This window comes from Podarcis melisellensis, assembly GCF_964234715.1.
Source record: "Podarcis melisellensis genome assembly, chromosome: 8".
Classification (NCBI taxonomy): domain Eukaryota; kingdom Metazoa; phylum Chordata; class Lepidosauria; order Squamata; family Lacertidae; genus Podarcis; species Podarcis melisellensis.
In genome coordinates, this window is record NC_138540.1 from 15559815 (window position 1) to 15575636 (window position 15822).

At 46.7% G+C, this 15822-nt stretch overlaps 1 protein-coding gene across 9 annotated transcripts in view; it reads right to left on the reverse strand.

Moving 5' to 3' along the window:
• Positions 1–15822, reverse strand: part of ARHGEF10L (Rho guanine nucleotide exchange factor 10 like) — a 131127-nt gene that overhangs the window by 99833 nt on the left and 15472 nt on the right. For 8 of the 9 annotated variants that reach the window (XM_081923453.1, XM_081923452.1, XM_081923458.1 and 5 more), the window contains exons 3-7: positions 13159–13431; positions 12126–12153; positions 3781–3872; positions 1646–1726; positions 764–930 (exon numbers count right to left, since the gene is read on the reverse strand). In XM_081923453.1, coding sequence (XP_081779579.1) covers positions 764–930; positions 1646–1726; positions 3781–3872; positions 12126–12153; positions 13159–13431 — 641 coding nt within the window. The remainder of the gene's footprint in view (positions 1–763; positions 931–1645; positions 1727–3780; positions 3873–12125; positions 12154–13158; positions 13432–15822) is intronic. The other variant, XM_081923454.1, reaches the window with a different exon arrangement.

A 15822-nucleotide genomic window follows, 5' to 3' on the forward strand; every position in this document is an offset into this window, starting at 1 on the left:
AGTGATGGAAAGAGCTAGGGTCAGTGAAGGCAAGTGATGGAGGCAGCTAGGGTCAGTGAAGGTAAGCAATGAACTAGGGGACATGAAAGCGAGTGATGGAAGGAGCTAGGGTCAGTGAAGGCAAGTGATGGAGACAGCTATGGTCAGTGAAGGTAAGCAATGAACTAGGGGCTATGAAAGCGAGTGATGGAAAGAGCTAGGGTCAGTGAAGGCAAGTGATGGAGGCAGCTAGGGTCAGTGAAGGCAAGCAATGAACTAGGGGCTATGAAAGCGAGTGATGGAAAAAGCTAGGGTCAGTGAAGGCAAGCGATGGAGGGAGCTAGGAGAAGTTAAGTGGAGGTAGCCAAGGGTGGTGAAGGCAAGTGACAGTCTAGTTCAGAGGCAGGGAACCTCCAACCTTCCAGGTGGACTCCAACTTCCCACAGCTCCGCAGCCCCAATGAGATGATGGGAGTTGTGCTCGGTCCAGCAACATCTGAAGAGCACCAGCTTCCCTGCTCCATGCTCATTTGAAGCATGGAGAACAAATCAGAGCAGATATTGGTGTTCACTCAGACTGGAGTCCTAAATTCCTAGTCCTCAAGGACAAGCAGGCCACATGAGCATTAGAACCACCTGGCTGCTGGATCAGGCCAACGGCCCATCCAATGGGGATCTGGCAAGCAGGACCAGAGCTCTTCCTGCTGGTGATTCCCGGCCACTGCTATTATGGGGCATATTGCCTCCGACGAGGGAGGTGCAAGATTCTCTCCCTCTCCTGTTACCTTTGGCTGGAAAGAGACTTTGTGCTTTGTTGGTTCCGCCCCTGGCTTGCTCTCCTCCCCAGATTCCTCGCTGTAGCTCTCGAACTCGCTGGAGCTCCAGCCTAGATCTTCAGTCTCCTGTGGTCCGTCCTGATGGACATCTTCATAGATGAGGCTCTTGTCCGAATCTGGAGGGACGAAACAGGGAGTTAGCGAAAAGGACTGCAGAGACGCAACAGTGGGCGCGACTGGGGAAGGATGGTGACGGATGGATATTGGTCCTCTGAAACAGGAACCTTCCAAGGGAGAGAAGGAAAGGAAAAAGGGTGTGAATAGAATACGATGAGAGACGACAGGCAGAGCAAGGCAGCCCCTGGAAGTGGAAGGAGGAAATAACACAGAGAATGAGGAATAATGTTTCCAGTATGATGAATTAAGGGAGGAAAAGGCAGACCACTTTGCAAAACCTTCCAGGCTAGAGACCTTCAGTGCTGGAAATCAGAATCGTAGAACTGTAGATTTGGGAGAGACCCCCAAAAATCATCTAGCCCAACCCATGCAGTTGCTTTCCTGTAGCTTAGCCGGGAGTGAAATTAAAATAGAGGCTCTACAGAACACTTACTATAGAGTTGTATTATCTTCCTTCGCCCGCACTAAGTTCATTGTGTACAAGGAAGACGGGAATTTGAAAAAGCCACCCTACATCTCAAACAAACCCCGGTTTGGTGAATCGTCGTTTGATAAACCGTGGCTTGGAGTTCAGTGTCAATGAAGATGCTTTCAGGAAAACAATGCAGGCGGTTGTGATTTAAAATGAATGGGGAGGAGGGAAAATGGTGGTGCTGAAGGTAACAAGACACAGAACCTAGATAGGTAAAGGAGGCATTGTGGGAGGTGCCGTACCACGCTGGATCAGGTCCACATTTTCATAAGGAACGTCATCATAGATCACATCTTCTGGGCCTGGGGAGTTAGCCTGACCACCTGGAACGACAGCAACACAAGGTGGGAAGAGGCGGTGGCTGGATTCGAGGCCAGAAAAAAATAAAAATAAAATAAACGGGGAAATTTCTACCGCCCGGAAACTCTGGTTGAACCGGCAACACAGCATAGCGTTTTTGGAACAGTGCCTGTGCACAGGATCATTTCGCTCGATCAATAAGGAAGGGACAGCAAAGCTACAATGAGGACTAGGAGCTTGGGGTGCATGCTCACTGTTTGACAGAGTAGACCCACTGAAGGCAACTGGCGTGGCATAACCAGGGGAGGACTGTGGCTCAGTGGGTCTCAGAGCACCTGCCTTGCGTGCAAAAGGTCCCTGGTTTGATCCCTGACAGCATCTTCAGGCAGGGCTGGGAGAGACTCCTGTCTGAAATCCTGGAGAGCTGCTACCAGTCAGTGCAGACAATACTAAGCCAGGTGGACCAATGGTCTGACTCGGTGAGAGACAGTTTCCCATGTTTCCTTTTATACAGAACCACAAGGACTAGAATATTGAGCCAAAGGGCCACATCAGTGGCAGAACACCTGCTTGGCAGGCAGAAGGTCCAAAGCTCAACCCACACTGGCAGCATCTCCTGGCAGGGCTGAAATCCTGGAGAGCTGCTGCCAGTCAGTGTAGGCGATATTGAACTAGATGGATCAATGATCCAGGTTCCATATATGACACAGCATCCTATGTTCTGGGTTCATTCATTAAGCTGGGTACAACCTGTGGGTTTCTGGAACGAAACATGCATGTTTGTATGGTAAAGAGTCCAGAGTACTCCCCAAACCCGCAGATCCTAGAATTGTAGCGTTGAAAGGGACCTCGAGAGTCATCTAGTCCAACCCGCTGCAAAGCAGGAATCACAGCTAAAGGATGCCAGACAGATAGGCACCGAACCTTTGCTTAATAAATTATTATTATTATTATTATTATTATTATTATTATTATTATTATTATTAATACCCCTCCAATCTGGCTGGGTTTCCCCAGCCACTCTGGGTGACTCACAACAGAATATTAAAAACACAATACAGTGGAACCTCGGGTTAAGAACTTAATTCGTTCTGTAGGTCTGTTCTTAACCTGAAACTGTTCTTAACCTGAAGCACCACTTTAGCTAAGAAGGCCTCCTGCTGCTGCCACGCCACCAGAGCTCAATTTCTGTTCTCATCCGGAAGCAAAGATCTTAACCCGAGGTAATATTTCTGGGTTAGTGGAGTCTGTAACCTGAAGCGTATGTAACCTGAAGTGTATGTAACCTGAGGTACCACTGTACAGCATTAAACATTAAAAGACTCCATCAGGCAAGGCCTCTTTCCACCCTCTAGTCTCTGCTTCTCAATTTGCATTGTATTATTTTATGTACTGTGGCTTGCCGTTGTTTTATTGATTATAGTTTAGAAATTATTTATTGTAATTGTTGAGTGGATTTCTGTTTAACTTTTATATGTTGTTATTATTATTTTATACTATAGCAATTGCTGAGTGTTACTTTTTGATGTAGGTTACTTAAAGTTTTGTTTTATTATCACATTTTTGTACTGCATTAGATTGCTAGATCTTCAGCTCGTAAACCACCTTGCGTATTGTAACATAGAAAGACGGTATACAAATAAAAAAATGATGTTGATGATGGAAACTTCCCTAAACAGGGCTGCCTTCAGATGTCTTCTAAAAGTAAGATCGTTGCTTATTTCCTTGACATCTGAAGGGAGGGTGTTCCACAGGGCGGGAGCCACCACCAAGAAGGCCCTCCGCCTGCTTCCCTGTAACCTCACTTCTTGCAGGAAGGAAACCGCCAGAAGGCCCTCAGAGCTGGACCTCAGTATCCGGGCTGAATGATGGGGGTGGAGACGCTCCTTCAGGTATACTGGGCTGAGGCCGTTTAGGGTTTTCAAGGTCAGCACCAACACTTTAACATGAATGAATGACCGAATCAAAGAATCGTAAGATTGGGAAGGGTTCCAGGTGTCATCTAATCCACTCCCTGCAATGCAGGAATCAACACAAGGAACCCAAGCCCAAATCCCGCATCCCCCAAGGCCATTACCTTGCCGGGAGTTCCTCCGTTTCCAGCTGTGAGTCCGCACCCCAGTTTGTGCGCTCCCGGCAATCTCCCCATTGCTGACGGCGCCCAGGAACCTGAAGGTAAAAAGGGACAACCTTGAGACGGGCCGATCCCTCAAGCCGTTTCCTCCGCACCCCACAGCCCAAAAGACCTGTAAGCTCCCGGCGGCTCAGCGCACCTGCCCTTCGCTTTTAAAAACACAGGCACACAAACAGGGATCCTGTTCAAAATCAGGCTCAGAAGGAGGATAGCGGTCAAGAACATTGTTATGTACTGAAGTTCTCACCCTGGGCCAGCAGGGGGATACTGTAGGTAGTTTTCACTCAGGTCCACATATGCAAATAAGGGATTGAAAGTGACGTTCAGTGATTGGATAGTTACAGAAAATGGTTACTGTTGAGTTCTAGTGGAGCTCTATATAAGCAGGCTGGCTGAACCCTTCAGTTCAGTTCTTTTCTGGCCTGTGAATAAACAAGAGCTGTTTGAAGAATCACTGTGTCGTCTGATATGTTCACCCACAACTTAACAGACATCCACCTCCAGATCTTCGCAATGTGGTTTCTTGGCAAACGCAGAAAGTCGGTGCTCTTTTACAGATGTTGCCAAACCGGTTTGCGACACTTACAAGGTTCTTGAATTCGCAGGAGTGATTTTTAAAAGGGTGCTCTGCTTTACAACCCAGATTGGAGAAAAGCTGCTACACACACACACACACACACACAAACACACACACACACACACACACACCACTCCTAAGTGTTCTGGCCAAAAAGCAACATTATTACCCTGTTGAATCACCCTGAGATCTTATGATGAAATAAAACAGGTAAATTTGGGGATTTTTTAGCTTAGAGAAAAGGCTAGTAAAAGGTGATATGGTAGACATTTCTAGAATTATACGTGGCGTGGAGAAAGTACTTAAACAAGTTTGCTTCCCCCTCACTAGAATGCACGGAAGCTGAATGTTGGAAGACTCAGGAGACGCAAAAGAAAGTCTGTCTTCATGCGGCACGGTTAAAATGTGGAACTCCCTGCCACAGGAGGCAGAAATTGCCACGACCGTGGAAGGCTTTAAAAGAGAAGCAGACAAATTTGTGGAGGAGAATTAGGTTCCTGGCGGCTACCAGCCATGATGGCCAAGCCATGCCTCCACAGCTGGAGCCTCAGTGCGTATGAATACCAGTTGCAGGAAACTGCAGGAGGAGAGGGTGGTCTTGTGTTCGAATCCTGCTTGTGGATTTTGGAGCATCTGGTTGGTGAGAACAGGATACTGGGCCTGAAGGGCGACTAGCCTGATCCAGCTGTGTACTCCTGATGTCTTTAAGTCACAACTGACAACCACATGGAGTCCTAATTTGACTTTAGTGAAATTTTGTTTTATCAAAATATTTCAAATGTTAAAATTTAAAACCCTAACTGATTCATGCCACAAATATGCATTCTTCCCCCTTGGAGGACTGGGGGGTGGGGTTTAAGATCGGCAAAAAGGGTCTTCTTAGTTCCTCTGCTGCTCTGAGAGGTTGGTTCAGAACAGGGCCTTCATGGTGGCAGCCCCTGAGTTATGGAAGTCCCTCCCACAGAGCATGACTGATACTTTCTCGGCACAGCTTACAGCAAAAGCTGAGCATGCAATTCCCTTCAGGGGTCACGTGCCAAAGGTGGGCGGGTCCATTTGCAAAAGTGGATGGAAGCAACAGATGCAAATTTCACCTCTGCACATTAGGCTAGCTGTTACACGCAAACAGAGTTCAAGGAAACTTTTGCAGCCAGGCAAAAAGCACTCCCGGAAGGTCAACTGGGGAGAGCGGATACATTTGGCCCCCGAACCTTAGGCTCCTCCTCCCCGCCCTGCTTTCAAGCATCTACACCTCACACTTGTGCCAAAAGAGCTCCCAGCACAGCTCCCCTGCAGCTCCTCAGAACCAGAGGCTCCCTCCCCACAGGCTTGCTATCTAAGAGCAGCAGCACAAGAGGAAAACACAGTGGGGAGGGAAGAGGTTTGCGGCTTCGGTCTCAACACCTGCCCCGCCCACTACCCAAATCGCAGCAATGGGACAGACTATGCAGTGGGAGAAATTATCCCCAAATCAGCTCAGTTGACATACCCTTAAAGGCAGCTTGTGGGCCCCGAGTCTGCAGCTCCGGCTTCCAAAGGCTGCTGCGCCATTTTATCCTCGACTCCTTTCGCTGCAGTGGAAGGCGCAATTTCTCTGCCTCTTGCCTTTATGCTGACAGTGCCCAGGCAAGGCAGCGATCAATATTTCCGCCTCGCCCTCCTCAGCTGCTTTGCTCCACCCCCCCACCAAGCTCAGCATCCTTCTGAAGATGCCAGGCCTCGCCTCTTGTTGGCTCTCTGCCTGCCTGCCTGCACACACACACACACACACACACAGACACACACACACACGTCCCTTAATGGCTGGGCTTTGGAAATGGATTGCTAAAATCCTCTCGTTGACAGAGGAGGAAAGAAAAGCTGGAGGCAGTGATGCTTTTGGGTACCAGCTGCTGGAAACCGCAGGAGGGGAGAGCTGCTCCTGTGTTCGAATCCTACTTGCCGGTTTCCCACTGGACTACTGTAAGAACAGCATACTGGACTAGGTGAGCCGCTGGCCTTTGTGTGTGTGTGTGTGTGTGTTTAACATACTTTCCAAATTTATACATTTCAATGATTTTACAATCATTTTGACATTTCCAAAACTTGACTCCCCCCCTTTCTGCAGTTCCTTTAATTAATTTTAATATCTTCTGCATATCCAAATTAATTTGTTCATTTATTCATCTACTTTAAATATATACCCTTATGAAACTGCAGGTTATTACAATAATCCTGCCCATGTGTTTATCTGTTTGTAATTTATCTGTAAATATTCAATCCAAAAGAACTTTCATTCTTTTATAAAAAGTTTGTTATCTTGGTTTCTTATTCTTCCGGTAAGCTTCGCCATTTCTGCATACTCCATAAGTTTTTGTGGCCATTCTTCCTTTGCTGGAACCAGCAGACTGTGTGTGTTTGTGTGTTTATGTGTGTATTACATATATCAAAGGCAGTTGATAAAGGTAAAGGTAAAGGGATCCCTGACCATTAGGTCCAGTCGTGACCGACTCTGGGGTTGCAGCGCTCATCACACTTTAATGGCCGAGGGAGCCAGCATACAGCTTCCAGGTAATGTGGCCAGCATGACTAAGCCGCTTCTGGTGAACCAGAGCAGCGCACGGAAACACCGTTTACCTTCCCGCTGGAGCAGTACCTATTTATCTACTTGCACTTTGAGGTGCTTTCGAACTGCTAGGTTGGCAGGAGCAGGGACTGAGCAACCGCCGGAGCATGATTTCTGTTCTCATCCTGAAGCAAAGTTCTTAACCTGAAGCACTATTTCTCGGTTAGCAGAGTCTGTAACCTGAAGCGTATGTAACCCGAGGTACCCCTGTAATAGCACAATTGTAACAGCCATTCAAAAATAAATACTTTTCTCCCAGCTGCCACTAGAGGCCACTATTGGACTTCCACCTTGACCACCGCCATCTGGTCTGGGATATATATTAAAAGCTGCCTTTCCATTACATTTTGGAAATCCCCGTCTTCCTGGTTTCCCAAAACTGCTCTCTCTTTTTTTCTAAAGGCCCCCAGATTCCAAAGTTCATATGTCACCTCCGGGATCTATGTTTCGCAATATCCTGTTCCTCCGGCCACAAAGCCAAAACGAAAGCTTGGGGACACCCTTAGGACAAGAGGCTCACCCCTAGCCACTGTACATGTAAAAAGTTCATCAGCCACAACGTGGAGGGAGGCCCCCAGGCTTGCTCTAAGGTAAAGTGAAATTGATCCACAAATGGGAATAAGAGACATACATGGAAACAGGGCGCCTCTGAGCATGTGCTGAGGGTCTTTCACGAAAACACACCAAGTTGGCGGCCACCAGTCAGCATCGCCTCTTGTGGCAAGGAGTTCCATAGTTTAACTGCGCCCTGGGCGGAGGAGGACTTTCTTTTATCCGTATTGAATCTACTTAATCCCGCACAACATTTGTTTTGGACCATCAACATAAGGAAACAATGTAAATATTTAGGCTGTCAACAGCAAAGCTGGCTCTCAAAACCAAACGCCAGGTAATCAGCGGGAAGAAAACAGCAATTAAATTAAGTGGGCTTATGGAAATAAGCTGAATAACAGACTGATTAAGCAACCAGGGTTTTGGAAATATGTTTTGCGGTTTTTTCCCCCTCCTTAAGAATCTGCAGGCAGAAAGCAGCATGGTGGCTTTCTTGAGTTATACTCTGCAATGTCGTGGGGACCCACATAGAGGGAAATTGCTATTTCAGGTGAAATGTTTGGGTGGTATGCTTATATACCGCTATGGATTTTACCTTTGCAGAGTTAAAAACCTAAGAGCTCTGCCTGATCAAGCCAGTGGCCCATCTAATCTGTATCCTGTTCTCACAGTGGCCGACCAGATGTCACAAAACATAAACTCAGAAACAGCATCCAAGCACAACATCCTTCTCTCCTTCTGCAATTTCCATCACTGCCTCGGACTGTGGAGGCAGAACAGGGCCATTGCGACCAGTAGCAATCCATAGCCCTCTTCTCCTCTGTGAATTTGTCCCATCCTCTTTTAAAGCCGTCCAAGTTGGTGACCACCGCTGCCTCTTGTGACAGTGAGTTCCGCAGGATAGCTCTGCGCTATGTGAAGGAGGTTTCCCAGTAGTGATGTATGGAAGTGAGAGCCGGACCATAAAGAAGGCTGATCACCGAAGAATTGATGCTTTTGAATTATGGTGCTGGAGGAGAATCTTGAGAGTCCCATGGACTGCAAGAAGATCAAGCCTCTCCATTCTGAAGGAAATCAGCCCTGAGTGCTCCCTGGAAGGACAGATCGTGAAGCTGAGGCTCCAATACTTTGGCCACCTCATGAGAAGAGAAGACTCCCTGAAAAAGACCCTGATGTTGGGAAAGATGGAGGGCACAAGGAGAAGGGAACGACAGAGAACAAAATGGTTGGATAATGTTCTCGAAGCTACCAGCATGAGTTCGACCAAACTGCGGGAGGCAGTGGAAGACAGGAGTGCCTGGTGTGCTCTGCTCCATGGGGTCACGAAGAGTCGGACACAACTAAACGACTAAACAAGAACAACAAATGTGAAGGAGGATTTTCCTCTATCTGACCTGAATCTTCAAACATTCAGCTGCGTTGTACCGGTTCTAGTGTCACAAGAAATGGAAGAAAACTTTCCTTAATTGTATACGCTTCTACCAGGTCTCTTCTTAGTCCTCTCTTCTCTAAACGACTCAAACACTGCAACCTTTCTTCGTACGTGGAACTGGTTGCTCTCTGCAACTTCCCTCTTGCAAAGTAGGAGACCTTCAGGGAAATCACTTCCAGCCAGGCAAAATCCCTCAAAGAGGGTGCAAGGCAGGGCTAGGGAGAGGCGTGGCCTGGGGAGGCTTCTGGGGGCCACATCCAGAGGTTCAGAGGTCCACATTAGCCCCTCCAGGCCTGAGGTGCAGCCCCAACACACACACCTCGTTAGACTCTAGCCACAACAACAGCCAAGCCAAGAATTATATGGGGGGGTGAAACAAGAGTTTTATCTGCGAAGCAATTTTCACACAGAGACACCCACATTTGAATATGTCCCCCTGGATCCCTGCGTCAATATCAAACACAAAAAACCTGCCTTCTAAAAGTTACTAAACCTTGTTGCTTATACCCAGTAAGGCTTTGCAAACCAACCAACCAACAAATTTGAACGGCGCTTGACACCCAGAAGTGAATTCCTGGCAGACAAACTGGAGACCTTTTCAGTCCCCAGTGGTACTGATTCAAACCGCCTGGACTTTGTACGTGCTCAGAGGAACTCTCGTTCCTTGGTTCCCCCTAAATTGATTTTTGAATTCTGAATTTATTGTTATTCATGTTTTCTACTGTATTTTATGCTGTTATGGTTGCATCAATTGTTTTAAATTTGTTGCTAGCTGCCCTGAGCCCAGTTTTCTGAACTGGGAAGGGCGGGATATAAATATAAATAAAATTATTATTATTATTATTATAACTTAGGTCTCCAATACTGAGCTGCTGTTTTCTACCTGGTAGGGATTAGGATTAGGATTAAAAACACATTTTTCCTCCTCCAAGGCTGACGCCTCCCTTGCAAGGGGAAACTTGGACTTCTCCTGCCCCCACCCCCTTACCTTGAGAGGAAAAGGCTGTTGAAACACCCATAATCTAAGCTGCCAGACCAGGCCATGTAAACAAGAACTTCCCTTGACACTCAAGGCCTGCAGGCACTGCTGGCTGCATCCCAAAAGCTCCCTCTCTTATCACCTGGAGTGGGAGGGGCTAAGAAGCCAGCAGAGGGAAGAGGGAGCTACCTGCCGTTTAACCCTCCAGTTGCCAAATCCAGGAAACAACCCAAGAACTTTGGGAGGAAGCAGCTAGTATGATCTTCCAGCATTTTTCCTGAAATTGATACCCCCCGGAAGATGTCTCTGGGCTAGCCAGGGTGATAGCCCAAACCTCAGGTGAGCCAGGGTGAGGCCTCACAGATGGAGCTGGACTACAACTCCCATCGGCGCCAAGTCAGGGATGGTAAAAGGAAGCTAGATTCCGTCTGGAGCAGTGCCTTGGCTCTCCAGCTGGTTTTAGACTACAATTCCCATCATCCCTGACCGCCGACTCCTAACTGAACTCCATTCAATATCTTTGATAGCTTCTTCTTTAATGGAAGGCAGGGTTTCCCAAATCTGGGTCGCCAGCTGGTTTTTTGGACTACACTTCCCATCATCCCTGGCCACCGGTCCTGCTAGCTAGGGATGATGGGAGTTGTAGTCCAAAAACAGCCGACCCAAGTCGGAGGAGCCCTGATCTGCAGAACCACAGGTTTCTCCTCCCTGCTTTAGAATAAAGCAGAGTTGTGATGGAGGCAGCCACAGGCAAGTGAGGGTCTAGTTCAGGAATGCGCAAGCCTGCTGCGGCTGGACAACAACTCCCATCATCATCCCAAGCCAGAATGGCCAATGTTCAATGCCAAGTTGCTTTCCAGCAGCATCTGAAAAGCGACAGGTTCTCCATTGCTGTGTTAAAAGAAGGCAGAGTTGTGATGGAAGTAACCCAGGGCAGTGAAAGCAAGTGAGGGTCTAGTTTAGGGATGGGGAGACTGTGACCCTACAGGTGTTCCTTCACCAGCCCCAGACAGCATGACCAGTGGTTAGGGAGGACCAGTGGCAGGGCCGGATTTAGGTTTGATGAGGTCTTAAGCTACTGAAGGTAATGGGCCCTTTATATTATAATAATAATAATAATAATAATAATAATAATAATAATAATAATAATAATAATAATAAATTTATTATTTATACCCTGCCCATCTGGTTGGGTTTCCCCAGCCGCTCTGGGCAGCTTCCAACAAAGTATTAAAATACAGTGGTCTGTCAAACATTAAAAGCATCCCTAAACAGAGCTGCCTTCGGATGTCTTCTAAAAGTCTGGTAGTTATTGTACTCTTTGACATCTGGTGGGAGGGCGTTCCACAGGGCGGGTGCCACTACCGAGAAGGCCCTCTGCCTGGTTCCCTGTAACTTGGCTTCTTGTAGGGAGGGAACCACCAGAAGGCCCTCGGCGCTGGACCTCAGTGTCCGGGCAGAACGATGGGGGTGGAGACGCTCCTTCAGGCATACTGGACCAAGGCCATTTAGCTGTCCTTTGTCAACAACAAATTGTCATGACAAATGGTAATTTATGGACCTAATGCCATTTGCACATAACAAATAAAAGGTAAAGGGACCCCTGACCATTAGGTCCAGCCATGGCCGACTCTGGGGTTGCGGCGCTCATCTCGCTTTATTGGCCAAGGGAGCCGGCGTACAGCTTCCAGGCCATGTGGCCAGCATGACTAAGCTGCTACTGACGAACCAGAGCAGTGCACGGAAATGCCATTTACCTTCCTGCCAAAGCTGTTCCTATTTATCTACTTGCACTTTGACATGCTTTCGAATTGCTAGGTTGGCAGGAGCAGGGACCGAGCAATGGGAGCTCACCCCGTTGCGGGGATTCAAACCGCCGACCTTCTGATCAGCAAGTCCTAGGCTCTGTGGTTTAACCCACAGTGCCATCGGCGTCCCATTTTAAATTAATAAAGATACATGCCAGGCATAACCTCTGGAAAGGAAAGGTTGCTCTGAAAAACCCTGATGCCAAAAGGAGGAAGGGTGAGGCAGCTGGGGTTTTCTTCCCCCATCTCACAAATGCTCGTTTTCCGTTCTTGCTTTTTAAAAATATTATATATCTACAGTATGCATGCACAAAAAATTTTTTAGAGCCACTTACTCTGACTGCGTCTGTGAGCCCAGGTGATCTGCCAGGAAAGAAATAGACAAAAGATGGTCAGTTGGTACCCAGGAAAGCCATCAGTGTCACAGAATCATAGATGCTCACCTAGCCCAAGCACCTGAAATACAGGAATCACAATGTATCAGATTGGTTACTATGGCTCAGAGGCATAGCTGTCAACTTTCAGATTTGAAAATAAAGGATCAGCAGCCTCACCTGTCCCGGGGACAGTCTATGGGATATCTAACAATCCGGGATAGCAGTGGGAAGCAGCGGGAAACGGTGCTGGAATAAGGGAACTTCCCGCAAAAAAGGGAAGGTTGACAGCTATGCTCAGAGGGGGTTGGAGGAAGGCCAGAGAGACCTGGGTTCGAATTCCGGCCGGCCATGAAGCTCAATGGGACAACCTTCGTTCTCCCTCTGCCCTGACCTACCTCACAGGGTCGTTGTGAGGTTGAAAATGGAGGAAAGGACAGGGCAAGCGAAATGTGCAATTCTGAGCTCCCTGGTTTTAATTGAGCAAGATCGTGGGTAGGCAAACTAAGGCCCGGGGCCGGATCCAGCCCAATCACCTTCTAAATCCAGCCAGTGGATGGTCTGGGAATCAGTGTGTTTTTACATGAGTAGAATGTGTCCTTTTATTAAAAATGCATCTCTGGGTTATTTGTGGGTCATAGGAATTCATTCATTTTTTTCTTCTTTTTTAAAAAATATAGTCCGGCCCCCCACAAGGTCTGAGGGACAGTGGACAGGCCCCCTGCTGAAAAAGTTTGCTGACCCCTGAGCAAGATACGTTTTTTAAAAAGAGAGACTGAAAATCTGAGAACAGGAAATTATTGAACGGAAACCCGCTCTTTAATGCAGAATCTAGATGAGCCCTTAGGTTTTAACCATTACTGGGTACTGGACCCTGAGAACGGGAAGGGTCTCTGGGCATTATCCAGACTGACCCCCACCCCAAAACCCACAAGCTGCCGGTAACCGGTAGAGGGTTGAAACTGGTTCAGAAGCCTGGTGTAGACGCGCTTACCGAGGTTCGAGTCAGGATGGGTCATAGGGACCCGGTCCTCCAGCAAAGCCTCTTCGGCCTCCCAGTCATCCAGGGGTTCAAGGTCGTCGCTGATGCTGGATCTGCGCCTCTGAGGTGGGCCCTGCACAGCCCCCTTGGTGCCCAGCTCGGTCCTGGCATTGCTGACCACCACCCGGCCGTCCTCGTCCTCGCTGTCCTCAAAGTCAAAGGCCTCGCCCCCCTCGTCCTCCCCCTCCGTCGAGATCTCCAAAACGCCCTGCGTGGCCCCGTCTCCTGGAAAGCAGAAGGCAGCAGGGAGGCACACACAAATCAGCATTTGGTGGTCTGCAGCCCTTCATTCAGAACAATGAGGGCCAGAAACTTGCTTTATTTTTAAGGGAAAGTCCATAGCTCAGGGGTGAGAGCACCTGCTTTGCACATGGCCTGAAGTCCTGGAGAGCTGCTGCCAGCCAGTGTTGGCAGCACTGAACTAGATGGACAAGTGTTCCGATGCCTGGTAAGCAGATTCTTGTGCTCCTATGTCCCATTTGGCTGTGTTTATTATTATTATTATTATTATTATTATTATTATTATTATTATTTTGTTATTATTTTATTTCATTACATTTATACACCTCTTGGTGGTGGTTGTTTTTTTTTTTAAAAAAAGCTGTTGTTTACAAAAAAATAAAACAAGGAAATCGAGGGGGAAATGCAATACTTTAAAAGTTAAAATGGAACATCATTTTTCTAAGCGTCTGGGCAGGCTGGCCCATGAATGTTTTTGGCCAGCATTGAAAAGAACACAGCTGTGATAGGAATTTATGGTCTTAGATATATGGTAATGTTCATAAGTGTACCAACCAAGCACATACATAGATCAGCACAGGAAGGCCAACCTGGAACCATTTTGATTCCTAAACTGAGCAAATGTTTTCTCTGCAAGGTCAAACTGGAAAAGCCTCCCCCTTGTCTTTTCCTTCACAAATCCTATCTTAAGGGTATGTCTGTGTTTGAATAGGGTGTGAGCCTGTGACATGGCCCAGGAACTAAGTATCTCTCACTACAAAAGAATGGCCAGGCTCCCCAGGCAATCCAATCAAGTAACCTGCCAGACAGGAGATAAACAACAACAGGAGAAAAACAGTATTAAAATTTCTGTTTTAGATCGCCTTTTCTGTGATGTATGTGTGATGTATCTGAGGGGTGGTCTTCGGTTACACCCCTTCTGTGATGTATGTATGATGTTTCTGGGGGTGGTCTTGATCTACAGGGTGGCAATTTCAAAAGTCTTTATAAGGCCTTGCATGCCATTTTTCTGGGTCTCTCCTCTCTCCTGCGGGTGAGGGGAGCACCCTGTTGCAACAGATCAATAAAGGCCAAGCCTACAGGCTGCTGTTTTGCTCCAAGTTATCCTGGTTGGTGTCTTTGTTTTTTGTCCAAGGGAGCCCTCGGATTTTTCCGTTAACACAGCACTGCTTGTTGTCAATAGGCAGGGAGTTCCACAGTGCAGGAGCTGGTTGAGTCCTTGGAAATGCAGAAGGAGCATTATGCGGCAAATATAGTAGTGCCAGTTCCAACAGAAGCATTAAAAAAGGCACATAGAGATTCCTTTGTTCTCCCCATATTCCAATTTTTTTATAAAAAAACACACCTGATAATAGTTTATTTTGCCTTGCGGCAAACGGTGAGCGAGGGGGAGTGTTTGCAAACTCAAGCTGCTGTCATTAAACAGGTTTGCAGGTGGCAGCGAGGTTTTATGCCTCAGGATTAATCCCCTGCTTTCTGGCAGGAGCTCAAGGCTAGGAGGGCGTGCTAAATTGGGAGCAGGAAGGAACCGAATACTGTGCTAGAAGCTCTGCCCTCTGTTGCCAAGTTCTAAACTGACCTGGCTGGCGATGGAAGGAAAAGATCTTAGACTTTTATCTGCTGATTTCACATAACCATAGAACTGTAAGCTGGAAGGTACCCCCCAAAACATCTAGCCCAACCCCCCTGCAATGATGTTTATAATATGAAGCGTAGCCTGGAGAAAGCAGATAGAGAAAAGTTTTCCTCCATCTCTTCTAGATAGATATAGATAGATAGATGTGTGTGTGTGTGTGTGTGTGAGAGAGAGAGAGAGAGAGAGAGAGGTAGATAGATGATAGATAGATAGATGATAGATAGATAGATGATGATAGATAGATAGATAGATAGATAGATAGATAGATAGATAGATAGATAGATAGATAGATAGATATTGATACATGATAGATAGATGATAGATAGATAGATAGATAGATAGATAGATGATAGATAGATAGATAGATAGATAGATAGATGATAGATAGATAGATAGATAGATAGATAGATAGATAGATTAGATAGATAGATGATTGATTGATAGATAGATAGATGATAGATAGATAGATAGATGATAGATAGATAGATAGATAGATAGATAGATAGATAGATAGATAGATAGATAGATAGATGATAGATAGATAGATAGATAGATATAGATAGATAGATAGATATAGATAGATAGATAGATAGATAGATAGATAGATAGATAGATAGATGATAGATGATAGATAGATAGATAGATAGATGATAGATAGATAGATAGATAGATAGATAGATAGATAGATAGATGATAGATAGATAGATAGATAGATAGATAGATAGATGATAGATAGATAG